The following is a 19168-nucleotide window of genomic DNA, read 5'->3' on the forward strand; positions in this document are numbered from 1 at the left end:
ATGCTCGCTGATCGTATTGACCTTCCAATAATATTTCCTGGATCCACCACTGCTAAAATGTGCATAAATAATTAGGAAAACTAATGAAAAGGGCTTAAAAACTTTGAGTTTTAATGATAAGGACAAAATAAAGGGTAAAGTGAATAGTACCAGGATTGACTTTTTAGTGTAAAAATGTGGTTTTTCGTTAAAGTGAACCGGGTGCTTTTCGTTAAAGTTCCCATAATAATTTCCCTTTTATTTAGAATATTTAATTATTATTTGTTTGTAACAGCCTTATATGGATGAATATGCGTGCCTATCTGTGTTCTTTAACAGGTATTAATTACTTATTTTTGTAGTCAACCTTCCACCGCTTGTAACTCCTGAGAGAATTCAGTCTTTTTTAAGTACGTGGAGACTCATGCATGAATATAAACAAACTGAGAAAATTCCAGGAAGCTGCCATATCCTATATTTATATATGTAAAACCCTTTGTTTCTTAACAAACAGAGAAAGAGAGAGACTACATTTTCTGTTCATCAACCCTCTAAATACTTCATTCATTCGCAGTGGAGAAAGTGGAAGGGTTTAGGGTTTTGTTTTGATCGACATATCTATCATGGAAGAATCCCAGGAGGCTTTGAACAACATAGAGAATGGGATTAGTAATTATAACAAGGGTTTAGGAAATAATAAGGAGATTAACGGATCAAAGACGCCACAAAACTTGTCAGCTTCGATTGTACGAAAAAAATCCGACCCGATTCTTGTTTCGAATGTTCGATTCCAAATGCTTAGAAATATTCACAACAATTTGCATGAGGTTGTTCTTGGCACCAAGCTTGCAGTGCTCTTCCCAGCCATCCCCCTTGCAATTCTGGCTGACTTCTATCACTTTGGGAGAGTAAGTGCATGATCTCATTTAATTAATTAATCTGAAAAAATTAATCAGAAAAATGAAAATTTTCTTTGTTTTGTTAATTAAATATTTTTTTTTATTTTTTTATTTTTTGTGATCATTTATATTTGTTCTTGTTGTGCAATGTAGCCTTGGATTTTTGCTTTGAGTTTGCTCGGACTCACCCCACTTGCTGAACGTGTCAGCTTCCTCACTGAGTAAGCAGTTTTGCTAATTAGAAAGTAGTATTTTTATAAAATGAAACTGTTATTAGTACTCTGAAAAAATCATCTTACTTCGTATACTTTTTCGTTAAAAAAGAGTTTATGATGAACTTTTCAGAGTACAAATAGCAGCTCTCTTATGAAGCAAACACATATACATGTACACAAAGTTCTAACATTGTTTTTTTATCCTCCAATTCTGTCTACTAAAAAACATTAAACAATTCAGGCAAATTGCTTACTTCACTGGTCCAACAGGTATATTGATCTCACTTCTAATTAGAATGTCCAGTTATTATTGCTAAACAATATTTAATCAGTGTGAACTGATGCTATATATATATATATGTGTGTGTGTGTGTGTTGTTGGGGTTCATTAATTTAGATTTAATTTGCAGTTGGAGGACTTCTCAATGCAACATGTGGAAATGCAACAGAGATGATCATAGCATTCTTTGCTCTTCGCCAAAACAAAATACATGTTGTGAAATACTCCCTTTTGGGTTCCATTCTCTCAAACCTCCTCCTTGTTCTTGGGACCTCTCTTCTCTTTGGAGGCTTGGCCAACCTGAAAAAAGAACAAAGATATGACAGAGTAAGAAATATTAATCATTATTAATTGATCCAAACTTTAATTATCAACAAATTAACCCTTTTAATTCAACAATTTAGAAAACCATTTAATGGGAGAATTTTTGTTAATTTCATTTTGTTTTTTGGATTTAACAGAAGCAGGCTGATGTGAATTCACTACTTTTATTGCTGGGTTTACTATGCCACATGCTGCCACTGATGTTCCGATATGCCTCAGGGTTGGGCAATCCCTTTGCCATCGACACTCTTCAGTTGTCAAGAACAAGCAGCATTTTTATGCTCATAGCATATGTTGCCTATATCTTCTTCCAGTTAAAAACCCACCGGCAATTGTTTGAGTCACAAGAGGTGATTAGTACTGTGCAGTAATTATCAATAATTAACATAAATAGATGAGAGTAGGATACGCACACGTCAAAGAAAAAATCCGTTGTCTAGAGAGAGTGGAGTGATCTTAAAGAGTTTTCTATTTTCATATTTTATACTTATTGTTTGGAGATACTTTTAGAATGACTATAAGCAGTTTCAAATAACCAAAAAAATTTGTAAGCAATTGACAATCTTTAGGAAGCACTTTCAAGTGTTTTCCCACATAACTCTTGTATTTTTATTAAAAATTCAATTTTTTTTAATAAAGGCACTTTTAGTAAGTGCTTATTGTGTGGGATGCACACTGATAAGCGCTTTTGTTAGAAACAAGAAAAAAAATCTTATATCACAAATCTAAGCTATTTCTCAAAAAAAAAAAAAAGAACATTTAAAAATGCTCCATGAAGTGCTTTTGTAATCAACAAGTGCCATTGTCGTAAGTGCTTTTAGTCTCTATAAATGCACAAACAGGCCCTAAAATCCTACATATTGAGGGGATTTCGTTCGTTCTTTTGTAATATTGGCTAGTGACTGTAACTTGTTCCAATACAATATATAAGCAGGAAGATGAAGATGAAGACGGAGAAAAAGCCGTGATAGGGTTTTGGAGTGCATTCAGTTGGCTGGTTGGTATGACAATTATCATAGCTCTCTTGTCTGAGTATGTTGTGGGTACAATCGAGGTATATATATATGTATAGACAGACATGATCATTATTATAAGAACACTAAACTTGATTAGATATTCATAATTTCGGTTAAAATTCCGTAATAATTAATTTTGAAGAATTAGTTTCTCAATAAATCCCTAATCATATGCATTTTAACTCAATTAGGCTGCATCAAATTCTTGGGGAATTTCTGTGAACTTCATCAGCATTATTTTGCTACCAATTGTTGGGAATGCTGCTGAACATGCTGGTTCCATAATTTTTGCTCTCAAGAACAAGTTGGTAAGTTACACCTAAAAATTAAAAAGAAAAATTTCAATAAAACATCACTCATAATCTTCTTTTACATATTATTTTGTTATGAAATTAATCTGAATACCAATTTTTTATTTTTATGCAGGATATATCTTTGGGAGTTGCTTTAGGTTCTGCATCCCAAATTTCTATGTTTGTGGTAAGATTAATTTAAGTAAACATAGGCACAAAATTGAGAAAAATATTTCTTCGAACTTTTCCTGAGAAACCAAATTTTCCATGTCATTTCCTTTTTTTTTTTTAACAAACGATACACTTAGTAGGTTAAATTATTAGTAGTCATGGAAGAAGGGGATCAATGGGAATCGACCTCGCACTAGAGTGCATAAACATGATTGCTTTTAGCCATTGCGGTAAAACATCATCAGTTTTCCTGTCATTTTTCAGGTCCCTTTAAGTGTGATTGTTGCATGGATAATGGGCATCCAAATGGACCTTGATTTCAGTCTCCTTGAAACTGGTTCTCTTGCTTTCACTATAATCATCACAGCCTTCGCATTGCAGGTTTCCTCCTAAATCTTGGCCTCTATATAGTTTTCACGTTTTGGTGGGGATTATGTAAATTAGTAGTAATGAAAATACATTCTCTTGTTCTTTTAATTTTATTTTTGGCTAAAAAATTTAAATTTTTATCTTATTTTCCAGGATGGAACTTCACATTATATGAAAGGAGTCATTCTTTTCCTATGCTACGTTGTTATTGCCGCATGCTTTTTTGTTGACAAAATTCCCATGAGTAAGTGGCTATTGTTCTAATGCACTTAAAAGATGACAAAGAGAGTATCTTTTTAGATCATATTTTACAGGCCACATGATGTGACGGTTGGTGATTGAATTCCTTCTTTAAATCATTATAAAAAGAGTTTAATCATCAACCACCATATCATATTGTTACAACATATGATCTAAAAAGATGATCTCCCTAGCATTTTTCATAAAATTAAAAAAAAAAGAAAAAAAAAAGTACGTAGTGACTTTTGCACTTCCGTTTACACCTCATGCTAAAGGATAAAACATGAGTGTAAAAGAAAGTTTTAAGCTGGTAATTTCATTACACTAATAAGTATATTATGGATTTTCATGACAGATGAGACAATTGTGGGCAATTTGGGAACAGTGCATGAACCATCCTCTGGAATCTTGTTTGCTTGAATATCATGGAATCCCAAATCAAGAGATTTTGATTCATTTGTTTCCATTGGTAATAAATTCATAGTGTGGACTCTGCACTTGGACATGAAGGCGAAGTTTTCCTCTCAGATGTTTGTATATGACTTCTGCTCTCATGTCTATTTAATAAGGTTTTTGCTTCATTTTGGTTAAACTAGTGGCAAATTGCATGAGCTTGATGTAAGCAGAGGAAATGCAGCTGTATTTTTCAATTATAATAATATCATGGAAATAAAAATTCGTTGGAGTTCAACTTCACTTTTGCACAACGTTTTATATTGTTGGCACATAAATTCAAGTTAAACTGTGAGGTGTTAAAGAGTCCATGGATAATCCACTTTTGAGAGAGTTCCCTTTAGCATTTTGCTAGATAGACTAAACATGTAAACTAAATTTGCAAACTAAATTATATGTCACCAATAAAAAATAAGCATGTTAATCAACACTTAAGTAATTATTCAATCATCAACTTTCAAGTCATTTAGTTAGAAAATAATTTATGTACATTCCTATTTATTTTTGTCCCTAATTTTTCTTTTTCCAGTTTAAAAATTATAAATAATTAAAATGTAAAGAAAGAAAAAATGAAAACAAATTTTCATTAATTTTATGTTTTTATTCTAGTGCATGTGACATGTCCTACCAATTTTGTGCATGTTCTAACTTTGCTACCACTTATGAAGATTGCTTCCCAACAAAGGAATGGTATATGCTTTATTCTTGTGTTTCCAAACAACCTTCTCTTCATAGCACCAACTAATTATAATACATGCTATATATAAATTGAGTTATCACTTACAAAGTTATTTGATCAAACAATTAACTTGCCTAAGGCATTTTATTGTAGTTCAGATGAGTGTGATTTAATTCCTATATAAGTCAATATATTAGTATCACACACTATTTCCGACGTACTATCAAAGACCTAACACTTGAGTTGGCTATTGTCAACAATCCTCAAGTTCTGTTTCCACCATATAGTTTAAACAAAAACAAATTTAAACCATCGATGAGGAAAGTTTTTTAAAAGATTATAGTGAATAAAACAAAGTTTGGATTTTAGTTATCACTTGCACATTTTGTACTTAACTTTGTTCTTGTATACAATGGTGAATTTACGAATTTTTCCTTCCAAGGGCAAAGATGAAACCTCACATCAAAATGGCTAATTGCTCTTTTAGCTATCTACCTTGCTTATGAACCTATTTGATACATTTTGCTTCCACAGTAGCCATATTAAAAGAGAATATCGCAAAAACATCTTTGTAGCCGTTGGAAATTCAAGAGTGAAAGTTGAACTTTTTTTTTTTTCTCAAACAAAAGTCAAGCTCTTATTGTAAATACAAACTAAAACTCTTATTGTAAATACAAACTAAGTGCTCTACCAATAAAATGATCCGCCCCACATATATGGATAGCTTAAATACCACAAAACCCCTCAAAATTGTATTTAACCTAATAATGTAACCAACAACTTAGTACTACGGTCTGGTGGTATTCCTCTTCACTTGTAAGTGAGAGGTCTTAGGTTTGAACTTGTGAATGACGAATTCAATACTAAATTAGGTTGCCCATTGTGTGGCTTAATCGAACTCCCCCTCCCCTTACTGTAAATAAATATCATTGTACTAAAAAAAATTTAAAAAAATGTAACCATAGAGCTAGCAATACAACAGCAAGGGTCACATTGACATGCCTCGATCCCGATGTCCCACAGACATCGCGATGGTCACATGTTGGTCAACACCCGAAGATGAAGAAGCCATTTATGAATGCAAATGCTGAGAACATGTGAAACATGCACTTAAATTTTAGTAAGATAATATAATGCGACTATTCATGCAGTAGTATAGTACTATCGCAATAACAATATTCAACTGCCAATGCATGACATGTTCAGAGTATACACTAATACAAAGTACCAGTGGAATGTAAGATAGAAAAGTGCTATTACAATAGATGCCAAAGTAGAGAGAATATAGCACGATGTCACTAGTAGGGGAATGCCTCATAACTCTTCATACTTAGGTCCTGAGGAGACGCAAAATAAACATGAGTGGACCAAGTTGATATATATATATATATATATATATATATAAGAAAACAGTTATCAACATACTAACCCCCAAAACTTTATGAAAACTAATAGCATAATAAGTGGTAGGTTTTCCGAAAACCCTAGCATGTCATAAAACATCTCGGAAAGCATATCTCGTATATAATGTGCTAAATAATGGTATCAAATAATAATACCTCCCGGCCCATTGCCAGCTCCATGTCTCTCGACCCGAAGCCAGAGATTATTTCTCCAGGCCTCTTGCCAGCTTCATGTCCCTCTACCCGAAGCCAGGGATTATTTCTCCCGGCCCACATGCCAGCACCAGATCCTCGCCCCTAGCGGAATAGTGACCACTAGATATGCACAAAAACATTGAACATAATCTTTCCAAACATATGTACATATATCTCAAAAACGTCTTCATAGTATAAAGTCATTCATCATCTATACTATAAAGAAGTGTGTGAAAACATGTTCCAAATAGTATATCGTCATCCATCAGATACCCTACAAGAACATGGGTTCAATAGAAAATATGGTATTCCAAAGTATTCTAAGTAAGCATAATATCTCATAAAACGTAATTATTAAATCATGTTTTTCATGTATGCATTTCTACTATTAAAACATGCATTTAAGAAAGGGTCATTTCACAAGTACTCCGTCATAGTAGAGCCGTATGAAATAGGGATAATGGAATCGCTGCTAGTAATTGCACCTAAGCACATAAAGGGTACAATTAATGAAACTATACTAAAATGAAAGAATTTCAGGCAACGGACATTATAAACGGGTTTAGGACATCGAATAATATAAAAATGGACCTTGGGTACGACCACGCGCTGCTGCAAGGTGGCGGATTCGGCGACCACGTGCCGCTGTGGATCGATGGAAAAGTTGCCAAAAAATTAGCCAACGTCGCCGTGGATGGTGGCGCGTGCACCTCACATGCCGGCACCGGTCGTCACCCACACGCGACTAGGCTGGGGTTTAGACCGGGTTTGGGCTTGGGCTTTTGGGCCTGGGCCTCTGGGTTTGGGCCTAGGTTCACACGACCCGAAGGACTAAGCTTTTAAGGGTTTTGGGTTTGGTCATAACGGGCCTTAGGCTGAAAGCTTGGCCCAAAACCTTTGGGTTTTTAAAAGAAAGTAAATAAATAAAAAGGAAAAGGAAAAAGATTGGGTTGGACTTAGCGGGCTTGCGGCCCAGGTTTTACTCGGCCCAAAGGGCTCGGTCTCCTTGGTTTGGACTTAAAGGCATGTTCTCGCTGGGGAAGGAGGTCGGAGCCTCCCGAGCTCCGGTTGACGGCAATTAATTGATTTAACCTCCGATCTAAGTGCCAAAACGAAGATAAAGGTGAGAGGGAGAACTTGGTACCTTTAGTTCGTCGTGAAAGGGCCCGGAGATGGCCGGAAACTAGGTTCAAAGGTCACGGGTGCGTCAGGGGTTTTTGAGTGGGTTCTAGGTGTCCCGTGCTTCATGGAGATGTGGGAGAGTGAGATAGAAAGTCCACGATGGTGATGGTGGTGGTGTTGTCGACGTGGTGGTGGTGGTGTTCCTCGGCTTGCGTGAGTGGGTAGATCAGGGAAGGGAGAGAGACAGATAAAAAGCTGAGAGAGTGAAAGATCCGAGAAAGTGTGAGCTGAGAGAGAGAGACCGGGGAAAGAGAGAAAGAAAGGGTAAGTGGGTTAGTGGCCTGCCACATGGCAGCTTGGGGGAGAAAGACAATCTAGATGGAGGGTCCAAATTAGATTAGACCTAATTGCACATTTTTATAAAGTTTCAGGGACAAAATGAAAATACATTTAATTTGGAGGTGGGGTTTCACACACATTCTGCCGGCTGACTAGCCAAATAATAGGCTTTGACGCCGGAACGAATTGGCATCTTCAAACGGATTCAGTACAAAGCCAAAGCCAAAAAGATAAACTAATATAAAATCCATCAAAAGTAAGCCATTTGAATAAGTATGTTACTCATCTTCCATACAACTAGCATCATATTCTAATCCAATTATATTCTACCGTAAATTGCAAGCTTGAAATTGTGCCAGCAATCCTCAAAAGAAGATGACACTATTTCTAGTAATTTTCAATGTATTCAAAACACGACATACAACGTTATTCTTCTATTTATATATAACACATGAATTTATTTATTATTAATATACTTCATTGGGACATATCAACCGTGCCCTTCACTCTTATTATGATATGTGGAAAAGTACATTAAGTTGTTTGTGTTTATGATGTTGAAAGTATGAATCTCACACCGGGAAAAGAAGAGACATTGCAAGTTTATTGCCTATTGGTTTTATGTTGGAACCTCAATTTTCTTCATGGCATAAGAGCAGGTTGTCTCTTGTGTAAAGTCCAACGGCCACATGTGCTCCAAGTCACCCGATTTGTGTTGTCCACATGCTAGGCTGAAAAGTTTGCCACACTTGAGAGGACGTGTTGAAAGTATGAATCCTACATCGGGGAAAGAATGGACTTTGCATGAGCTTACAAGTCTCAAATTACCAATTGATTTTACAGTAGGACATCAAGTAGGTAGTTTATGTTTCCGATAGCCATAAAAGTTTCTCATACAACTTCGAGCTATTGAATTTAAGTGAGCATTTAATGAAGTCCAGCCTATAGGAGACGGTGCAAAACTCAAGCTTAAGGTAGAGTTTACAATTGTGTGTTAATGGCAGCTGAAGAAACTAAAAATCCAGAGGTTGGGATTGAACATGTAGTAGCGATTTTCGGGGTCACAGGGCTAGTTGGGAAGGTTCTGGCCAGAGAGTTGGTCACAAAACCCAAATGGAAGGTTTACGGCATAGCTCGAAAGCTAGAGATCATGCTACCCATTGATCAATGTTCATCGAACTTCCATTTCATCCAATGTGATCTGCTAAACCCTTCGGAAACCAAAGATTGGCTTTCATTGTTGCAAGATGTTACTCTCGTGTTTTGGCTCACTTGGCCAAGCCAATGCCAGTTGGATAGCATTGAGTGTTGTGAGCAGAATAAGACTATGATGTCGAATGCATTGGATTCCATTGTTCTAAAAGCAAAGGCATTGCAGCATGTTTCTCTCCAGACAGGGATGAAGCATTACGTGTCATTGCAAGGGCCTTTTGATGATGAAGTAGAAGCTCGATACTACAATGAAGATTGCCCGAGAGTGGATAAAGGGTGCAATTTTTACTATGTCCTAGAAGACTTGATTAAGGAAGGCTGGCCGGTAATATAGCTTGGTCGGTACACAGGCCTGGTTTGATAATTGGTAGTTCTTGTAGGACTTTGTACTTTTATGGGGAGTTTGTGTTTTAAGTAACCATGTGTAAGCATTTGGAGATGCCTTTTGTGTTTGGAGGGACAAAATGTTGTTGGGAAGAGACTTGCATCGATGGCTGGGATGCAAGGCCAGTAGCTCAACGGTATATTTGGGCAGCAACCAATGATGGTTTGTACTCATATTCCACCGACGGTCAGTCATACAATGCAATCAATGGGCCAAGTTTTACATGGAAGGAAATCTGGACGGCTCTTGGAGAGAAATTCGGAGTAGAAGTAATACAGGAAAGTGCATTTTCGGAGGAGTTCTGGTATTCGAAATCCTTGGCAGACAAGCAAGAGGGTTGGAAAGAAATTGTAGCAGAGAAAGGACTGGTTCAAACTGAGATGGAAAATTTGGCCAATTGGGAATTCTTGGACGTCTTGTTTCGTTGTCCGTTTAAGCTATTGGGAACCCAAAACAAAGTTGATCGACTACGGTTTACTGTAAGGTATAAGACACTGGATTCAATCTTGTACTCGATAGATTGTATGAGATATGAAAAATTAATACCTTAATGCATATGAATTTTTTACTGTTGGTTAAAGTTATCCAGTAATTTGTGGAGAATGTGGAGCACCACAAATTCCTCCTATACATGTTTTTGTCGACTGCCCTAGTTCTTTTTCCTTATTTTATGATCACACAGGGTGTTTTTGTCTCCTATTTTTACTCATCTTGTCCCCAGCCTCACTTTAACTGCGAAGGGAGCGGAAATTGAACCTATTATCTCCGGGGTAAATGTGGTAACTGCTTGAACTACAAGCTCTACGTACATACTTCCTAAGTTTTAATATTCGACACACGTCATATTCGTGCTGGATTTCACATGCTTAGCATCTGTGTTTACTTCTGCATTTTTTTATGCTGTTGACCTTCCCCAAGAGATGAACAAAACAGAGAGAAAAGTATATTACCTTAGATGCTGTTAGTATATTTGTCATAACATGTCTCATTTGTATGCTAATGGCCATGGTTATGCTAAGATTTAGGTATCTGTTTTTATGAATTTGGTTTTGATGTTATCTTTTTCATCTTTGACTAGCTAATTCATGCAATCTGTATATGATTTCAACCCTTTAGCAGAAACCCTAAATCCTAAATGCTTATCCGTAAAACAAAAACGGGTTCAAAATCGCTATAAACATAGTATCAACACGAAAAAGAAATTGTGTTACCTTATGATGTCTTCGCTTGGAGGCAGCTTGCATGCTATTATCCTCTCACTTCTGCTTGACTACCTTCATTTTCCGAATCTCTCTTGAGAAAAATCCCTAAACATCCGAGGTCAGTCCTTTAGCGTCCAATGTCTGATGATACTTCTGCAAAACAAGGTTACAACTGGACAGTGGACACATAATCTCAAGCAATCAAGTCATGTTGTCTGATAGGATATCAGTATTCCGAAACTAGATGAAGAGTAATTAAGCCTCAAACTTCAACATTAATAGTCCCAAATCGGACAACTAATCGATAATAGAATGTACAGTTGGATAATAATATATGTTCTATAGCCTGATAAAATGTTCTACACCCTCCATAGATTGTAATTATCCTCATGAGTTCTAGTAGTGAGAAGGGAAAAATTGTGATTTTGTTAACCAGTAGATGGCATTGTAAACAAAGGTTCCGCCACTTGAGCTTTGATTTCTCCAAAAACTTTGAAGTGGAACTTAGTCTCTTACTCATGACATGGATGATGAATCGTTGTTTCAAAAAGCGGGAAGATCACGAAGTTGAGAGAACTGAACCCTCGACTCATCTTTTCTGAAAGTTGAGTAACTTCACTGAGGATGCAAAGACACTGAAGAAAAGGATGCAAAAGCAAACAAGAACGGCGACTGAAACTCCAATCATCCCAGGGCCATAACCAAGATTGACCTCCAAATACTCTTTCACGGTGCCCTGAAACGTAGGTCCTTTGATCATGGTCACCACATCACCAAGTTGCGAGGTGATAATACCCCGAAGGGTCCATGCTACTGGACAGATGTAGTAGACCCAAATCCACCATCCCGGAATATGCTGAAATGAATTTTTTTACAAAAACCAAAGGTTAGTTAACGAGTAAAATGATTGGTTTTTCTGAAACAATGGTCGAGACATTGAATAATGAACTAGATATGCAGCGATTGTAAGCATATTACTTACTGGCTTTGGGACAAGAAAACCAGAGAGGAGATTCCACAAAGAGTATAAAGTAGAGGAGACAACAACGACAAGACGTTAAGAAGATGTGAGACCAACAGCCGCCATACCATAGAAGGTAAAGTAGGTGAATGTGAGGAACATGAATACAATATAGAGCAAAAACTTTCCTACGACACATAACCAAACAGAATTTGAATTTCGAGTTGCAGTGTTCACTTGTGAGCAAGTGCCTTCACCCGCGTACCCAGTGCACTTGGTGCGATGGCAAGTGCCTTCGCCCATGAGCGGTAGGTCTCGGGTTCGAGACTTAGGAGCAGCCTCTCCATAAATGGGGGTAAGGCTAGCCGACATTCACCTCTCCCAGACCCTGCGTAAAGCGGGAGCCTTGTGCACTGGGTACGACCTTTTTTAGTGTTCATTTGTGAATTTAGAAAATAATACTACAGTAAGATCACAGTTAATGAAAAAGATCAATTCCAAATATCGTGTCTTCGAAGGAAAAAATAGGGATCTTACTAAGCGTCCTTTCAAAATGAACCATGAAGTACGTGATTACGCCATATACTATTGTCTGCACAGCAATGTATGGGATCTCGACAAGGCCCTGCAGTCGATAAGGCAAATAAGATAATTATCGCATATTCTTTCCTAGAATAAATTTTGCAAACATTTTCATTATAGTATGGCGCTTACCTGGGCTGCTGCATAAGCTAATGGAGAATACATCCCGGCTGCTTTCTCTCTATAGAATACTGTCCTCTCAATTGAAACAATTGGTTGAACTGATGAAGCGTTATTGACCCCAAGAAACAAGCAAGCGGCATAAAGAGCTCCCATAACCGTCATCAGTGCTTGAGGCGAGTCCCTATGGAACATATTGGTGAAATCATACATAACTTCGTTAATAAATTGCAATAAGGGGGAAAGTACTTTTGGCATCATGTTTGAGTGTGAAGATGCTTATACCACAAGTCATACGTGAGATGCAAGGTTAAAACCCTAGGAATTAATTCTTATTTCTTTGATCATATCATGGAAACTGTAATATATTCATTATCTGATCTAACTCTCCAACGCTCGTATATTCGTACAGACTCAAGATTTATACTACCAAATATTTCTCAAGGGTGGTTATCAATGCCAAAGCATTTGCCTGCCCAAATAGAGGCTTGAAAGTACGAGATATGGCCAAACTGTTGAATTTTTTTAGATTGATGGCCGGGGGGGCCACTCTAATGACACCGATACTATCTCCAACTTTACGACCTGCCCAATCCGTCAGAAGTGAGATTTTACCACACAAGGCTTTGGTATTAGCTAGAGTAGGGTAATCATATTTAAAGCCATCCTTGTTGACTTCCCCCACTGAAATGGGACTGCCAACACAAACAACTCAGCATGCCGGTGAATAGTGCGCAATTAGAGTAAAGTGAGCTCGAACATAGATGAAAACAGACAATACGTACAGGCATGCAGAGAATTCCGGACAACCATGCAATCCATAAATGTTTCAAATTTGTTAATCAAAAACTTACAAAGTGATCATTTCCATTACTCAGTAGAAGGTCCGGCTGCACAGTGAAATCCAACTACTTTGCTACCTACCTTTCTTATGGATCAAAATTGGCTTCCCAGTTGTGATTGAAGCGAGAATCAACGCTATACCATAAAAAAATTAACAAATAAAGCAATATATTAACCAACCCCCAAAAAGAAATCAAAGCAAGCACTTATTGTCTTACCAAATATTCTACCCGGGAAAAATATGACATTTCACAGGGAACGGGGGAAGAACGAAAACACGTGAAAAACAATGTGTCACTGTATCAACTGACTACACAATTCAATAGCATATTTCCCGTTTCTGTATTATCTGATATATCTTTCTTTATCTCAGTTAAGAACTTAAGATAAACAAAACAGGTAAAATATACTTGCACGTACAGAAAGCCAAAGTTGTCGGCAACAAGAACAACACCTTTTTCTGCATTGATATCCATTCCCTAAAGCATCCTCCAGCTGTTTGGCCCCTAAAACAGACCACATACACAAATCAGTTTCTATACGATTAAACTGAGACTAGCTTAAATGAATGAATTTATACGTTAAACATGTTGAGAATGAGTCATATATTGATGGGAGGAGGGACTTTGCATGAGTTTATAAGAAATTTGGCTACTTCCTATATTTTCAATTGGTTTTATAGTGAAACCCAACTTTCTTCATGGTATCAAAGCAGGTTGTCACACATTTGAAGCCAAACAGCCTCATATGCTCCACGTCACCCCGTTGTGTTGTCTACGTGTTAGGCTAGAAAATTTGCCACATGTGATGGGACGTATTAAGAATAAGTCCCACATCGAAGAGACCTTGCATGGGTTTATAAGAAGTTGGGTTACTCCCCATATTGTCAAGAAAATTCACTACACATGATGAGACGTGTTGAGAATGAGTCTAACATCGATAGGAGAAGGGACCTTGCACAGGCTTATAAGAAGTTGGGCTACCATGTAGAACTCTAACTTTCTTCGAAGCATTACGATTGCAACTAACTAAGACGAACATTGACACGACAAGCTTTTCAAATTGAGCCTACATCAACTCCAACAAAAAGCAAAACAAAACCTCCAAAACACAAAAACCCAATTTATTGAAAACCCGAAATTAAAACGAAACGGTCATCAAATGTTAAAGGAGCTTACTTTGCAAAATTTCTTGAGGCTAATAGTAGTGGGCGCTTTCCCTTTCTTCTTCCCATCCAAAACCTCGTCGGCTTTGGCTTCGTTTTCGCTCTCCAACACTTATTCTCCCTCTTTTTCTTCGGGTGAGCTCTGCTCGGAGTCCGAGTCTCTCTCAATGACGACCTTCGGGAACGTCATTCTTCTGGTTTCGAATGTTTTCGCGCGAGACGAACTTACTTAAGTACCCTTCAGAAAAAACGGCACTGATCTATCTACTTTCGAATGTTTTCGCGCTAGTACTGTATGGGGAAACAGAATGAAGGGTATTACTGGAATTAGAATTCAAAGGTAGGGGTATATAGGAACTTACGTTTTTCGAGTTTGGTCGCACGCGTTCGTACCACCAAAATGGAGTTTCTTTCTCTCCATACCAAAGGGCGGGGGGTCTCGTAACGGCGTCGTTTTGACTCCTTAGAGTATTACATTAGTCTAAAGTAGAAGGGAGGATGGCACTGTGCAATTTTGGGTTGATTTCAGTTTATTTACAAAATTGCCATCGGGCTGATTTCAACCCAAATTTCGATTTATTTACACGATTGCCACTGGGCTTAAGAACGGTTTTTCAGTGTTTGGGCTGGATCTGGACTTTGAGTCGGGGACAGAGAGAGAAGGGGAACAGAAGGGTTGACGGGTTGGAGGGAGAGGTTTGCCGGGATTTGGGGGAGTGGGAGAGGATTTTCGGCGGTGAGGTATGGGTTTAGGGAGAGAGTAAGGGAGAAAGTATGGGGTAGGCTGATTTCCAGGGATTTCTTTTCACCCCTTCACTCACCACGAACCCACCTTTCCTCTCTATCTCTCTCCCCCCCCCCCCCCCCCCCCAACCTTCGACAAAGAGTAAGGGAGGTATGGAGGTATGGGTTTAGGGAGAAAGAGTAAGGGAGCAGCTTCCGATCACTTCCCTCTCTCCCTTCGAAACAACCACTAAGTCCCTCTCTCTCCCTCTCTCTCTCTCTCTCTCTCTCTCTCTCTCTCTCTCAGTTCAATCAATTCAAATACACGATCTGTATGCTTATAAATTCTGAGCTGATATACATACTCTTAAACTCTTGATTTAATATCAAATTTGCTATTGAAAAACGATTTCTTCTTTTGTTTGGCGATGAATTCTAATAAATTTTCTGTATTTTGGGTAGGTTTATAATCCCATTTAGCAGAGTCATGTCGCTTCCAAATGAAGAAAATGATAAGTCCTCTTCTTCTGATGCTCAGGTATTTCCCCGTTTACATTCAAAGCAACACCCTTTTGTTTCTTTTTGCATTTGGGTTTTTGCGGTTTCTGTTTTTTTTTTCTTTATTTGTTTTTTATTTCTAATTTATCGTTTGCTGTTGGACAATGGTGATTGTGTGTTTTAATTTGGATGTTTTTCTGATATTGGGCTGCTCGAGAAAATGTGATCCCGTGTTTTGATTGAGTGAAATAATTAAAAGATAAAAAAGAGTGGAGAATTAGTGTCAAGAGTAGTGATGGAAAAAATAAGGAAAAAAAGATAGATGTGGAAGAACGGGGGGACTGGAAATCGAGGAAAGTGAAGAGAAAAAAAAATGCGGGTTAAATGAGCAGCCAAAAGAGAAAAAATGAGGAAAGAAGGCTTAATGTGGGGAGTAGGCAAAAGAGAAAAGCAAGAGAAGGGAGACAGAACAGGAACAAGGTGTGGTTTTGTTGTTGCTTTTGTCCAAATTTTTTATTTGGAATTTGATTTGAAGCTTATGTCTTATTAGTTTAGTCTAATTTAGTGTTGGTTTATCTAGGTTTGTAGCTAATTTAATGTTAATGTTGATCTAGGCGTTTTAATTTGTTGTGAACTTATATGGGTTTCGTTTTTTAATTGTTATTTTACAGTTGCTAGGAATGACTTTGGCTTTTATATTGGTTTGGGTATTTTTTTTTTTAATTTCATTTGAAGATTTAGTGTCATTATACACCTTTGCACCACTGTTTGTTCTGTTTTTCTCGGTTTCTGTATATAGTTTTGGTAGAATTGGACTGTTCTTTTTAACTTAATTAAAGTGTTTGAGACTTAATTGAATGAAAGTTTAGGGGATGGACAGAAGTCCCAGGCAGCAATCTCTCTGTAATGATCGCCGGGAAAATATCGTGGTCATTTTGAGCTCGGATTGAGCCAGTATGTGGTAAGCGTTTCTTTTCCGATTACTTTCATTTGTTTATTTGTGAGTCAATAACTTTTTTAGGAATAATGAATGTCACAATTGCTGATAAATTGATACTTTGTTCGGAGCTTGAACTGTAGATCTGTGCAATTCTCAAGGACCTGCATCAGGTCCTCTCCCTGATCCTCCTAATGATTACAGCATATATTACTCAATGAATCAAGCAAGATCCATAATGTTGTAGTTGATTATGTTTCTTTTCGGTTTACTAACAAACACTCATTCAGTTACTCCCTAAATTTTGATGGCAATGGTGATAACCTTCATATGTACAGAAATGCTTACCCTATTATCAGTGTTGTCAGTCATTAACCTCTGACAAAAAAATTCTTTTTTCATAAGCGTTTGTTTTATATTAGAGTTGCAATAATCTTTCCATACATGTTATCATACCCCCATGAGCTTGCCAAAGGTACTGACTGGTTGCTGATTTCAGGTTCACATACAAATGTGAGTCAAGTTCCATAAGGAGGTGGAAGCAGAAGAAGAATTGGCGTCACCCATCAGTTTTTCAACCAAAAGGAGGTAACCTTTATAAATCATTTATACAAGCTTCACTGTTTTGTATCTCTGAAATTTGAGTTCTTTGACTAAAACTGTGAATAGTGATTGGTAAATATTTCGCTTTTTTTTTTCTATGGGCCATTTGTGTTCTATTTGGGTTGAATTTTGAGTCATGTAATTCAAATTGCAAACAAAAGGCTAAAGAAGATAAATCCAGTACAAGCTCTCATGGGAAAGTTGAAATTGAAACTACACTATGGAATGTTAAATATTTAGTCTAAATCTGAAGACCGAAAATAAAATAACTACTGAGTAGAGTTAAATTTTTAGCCTCAAATATCGTTAGGCGGACACAAAATTTTGACCCCAACATCCAATTTAATTAATTCAATTTTGATAAGTGAGTTAAGAGTTTTTCTATGACTGTATTACTGTGTTTGATAAATGAATGACGAATTGGAAATAGTTTCTTACTTATGTTTTTCTTAGGTGTGTACTAAATTGAATGTTGGTTTGGTTATTTCCGAACTTTTCACATGACTTTCATTACCCAATAGAGAATATGAAAACCCTAACCTTAATTTTGTAAGTTCATTTTGGTGCCTGCAAATGAGAAAAGGGTAAAGTTTCTTATCCCTTCAGTATTTGATCCTGAAATTAATTTATCTGTGATTCCTGGATCTCTGTACTTTTTGGGTAAATTTCAACGACTTTCTCTTTTCAAATGCCTTTTTATTTTCTATTTTTGTCTTTGAGCTTCGGCTTTTTGGGCATTTTGGGTTGTATTTTCTATTTCCCAGTCGACTGGAAATATTGAGGGGAAGAGAGAAAAATTCCTCTTCAATAGCGATTGATCCATGTAATATCTCTTTTTAAGTTTCATCATTTCATTCAGTCTTGCTCTTGCACTCTAACCAAGGTTCTGTATCTCCAATAATCTCATCTCCTTTATATAAACATGAAGTTGATGCGTAATTGGTTTTTTTTTTTTCTTAAGGTCTGTTTATTTTTATTACTGTATTAATGTTTTCTGCTGTTGTTTATATAATTCTAAGAGGAGACAGATTAATGGTGTGAGGGTAAAAAAAAAAAACAAGAGAAGGAGGGAAGGATGAGGAACGCACGGGTTGGCCTATTTCGGCCTGTTTTTTTTTAATTGGTTTGGGATTTTGTTTATGTTTGGGGTTCTTTTGCCCTAATTAATATTGTTTTGAATTCATATAGAATTTTGTTTATGTTTGGGGTTGTCATGTTCGAGTATTTAATTTGGTATTTGGTAGTTTACATTACGGTTGTTGTCGGTTTTCATAAAGGATAAATACAAGCTATAATGTCGTTTCTGATATATGTGCAAATGTTAACGCTTTGTAGATTTTCAGTTTTAAAACAATAAGAAAATGGAACCGTTCAGACTCCAAAGTACTTTGTCATCAAGGTAAATGATTTTCGTTTTTAGCTTTGTGCCTTTTGTGATTAAGAAAATTTAGTAATTTGTTTATTCACTTATTAATTAATTGGTGAGAGGATGAAACATTTCACTGCTGCTGGTTACTAAAAAACTAACAGAATCTGACAGAAGAGCTTTCGGTTTTTTTTTTTTTTTTCTTTGCTAGCATTAATTTTGTATTGTTTTTCTTTTTTAGAAAATTTTGTGCATATTTTTGGGAATTTTTATTTGGTTAGAGAAAGGGGAAGAATAACTCCGCCTATGTATCTTACATTGCCGGTCCCAAGCCCGGATAAAGGAGGAGGGGGAGGGCGTCAGGTAGTCGACAGCCGGCACTCCATGATCACGTCGAATCCTTATGAAAATGAATCCAGAACAAAATCGCGCTAAAGCTAGGGCGTCACCCGTAAGTGGCGCGCTGTGTGGCCCGAGCACAGTGATAAATGAGCAAGGGTCGCTGTTTCTCCATCGGCACCCGGATGCAGTGTTAAATGAGCAAGGGGGCCATAGAAACTTCTTTTCGAACGACTCCACTCAAAGTTGTTTGGG

The 19168-nt window shown here is 37.0% G+C and overlaps 3 protein-coding genes and 1 long non-coding RNA gene across 8 annotated transcripts; all 4 read left to right on the plus strand.

The window, feature by feature from the left end:
* Window positions 1-339: 339 nt before the first annotated feature.
* Window positions 340-4477, plus strand: LOC103407714 (vacuolar cation/proton exchanger 3-like). Its single transcript, XM_029099650.2, has 11 exons — window positions 340-887; window positions 1032-1099; window positions 1335-1363; window positions 1504-1700; window positions 1835-2047; window positions 2632-2751; window positions 2905-3021; window positions 3140-3193; window positions 3442-3558; window positions 3700-3790; window positions 4142-4477. The coding sequence occupies exons 1-11, from the start codon at window positions 603-605 to the stop codon at window positions 4204-4206; spliced, it is 1356 nt and encodes a 451-aa protein (XP_028955483.2). The 5' UTR covers window positions 340-602; the 3' UTR covers window positions 4207-4477.
* A 4497-nt stretch (window positions 4478-8974) lies between these two features.
* On the plus strand, window positions 8975-9523 carry LOC103447399 ((S)-8-oxocitronellyl enol synthase CYC2). The gene has a single exon (XM_008386585.4). It carries the CDS (start codon window positions 8975-8977, stop codon window positions 9521-9523), a length of 549 nt encoding a protein of 182 aa, XP_008384807.3.
* An 86-nt stretch (window positions 9524-9609) lies between these two features.
* Window positions 9610-10365, plus strand: LOC139194617 ((S)-8-oxocitronellyl enol synthase-like). Its single transcript, XM_070819502.1, has 2 exons — window positions 9610-10058; window positions 10257-10365. Exons 1-2 carry the CDS (start codon window positions 9610-9612, stop codon window positions 10363-10365), a joined length of 558 nt encoding a protein of 185 aa, XP_070675603.1.
* Window positions 10366-15075: 4710 nt separating this feature from the next.
* On the plus strand, window positions 15076-17637 carry LOC103418756 (uncharacterized). Of its 5 annotated transcripts, XR_011579183.1 has the most exons (6): window positions 15076-15424; window positions 15633-15708; window positions 16533-16629; window positions 16749-16845; window positions 17105-17358; window positions 17519-17637. It is a non-coding gene; the product is annotated as an uncharacterized lncRNA (long non-coding RNA). The 5 variants fall into 5 exon arrangements; XR_011579181.1 differs by lacking the exon at window positions 16749-16845 and having other exon boundaries at window positions 15089-15424; window positions 16538-16629; XR_011579185.1 differs by lacking the exon at window positions 16749-16845 and having other exon boundaries at window positions 15110-15424.
* The last annotated feature ends 1531 nt before the right edge of the window (window positions 17638-19168 follow it).

This window comes from Malus domestica, chromosome 03, assembly GCF_042453785.1.
Source record: "Malus domestica chromosome 03, GDT2T_hap1".
Classification (NCBI taxonomy): Eukaryota; Viridiplantae; Streptophyta; class Magnoliopsida; order Rosales; family Rosaceae; genus Malus; species Malus domestica.

Coding starts and splice junctions, on each gene's coding strand:
- LOC103407714 (XM_029099650.2), top strand. CDS start 603: ATGGAAGAATCCCAGGAGGCTTTGAACAACATAGAGAATGGGATTAGT. Junction 3,194..3,441: donor CCCAAATTTCTATGTTTGTG/GTAAGATTAATT, acceptor GTCATTTTTCAG/GTCCCTTTAAGTGTGATTGT. Junction 3,791..4,141: donor TGTTGACAAAATTCCCATGA/GTAAGTGGCTAT, acceptor TTTTCATGACAG/ATGAGACAATTGTGGGCAAT.
- LOC103447399 (XM_008386585.4), top strand. CDS start 8,975: ATGGCAGCTGAAGAAACTAAAAATCCAGAGGTTGGGATTGAACATGTA.
- LOC139194617 (XM_070819502.1), top strand. CDS start 9,610: ATGTGTAAGCATTTGGAGATGCCTTTTGTGTTTGGAGGGACAAAATGT. Junction 10,059..10,256: donor CGACTACGGTTTACTGTAAG/GTATAAGACACT, acceptor ATGATCACACAG/GGTGTTTTTGTCTCCTATTT.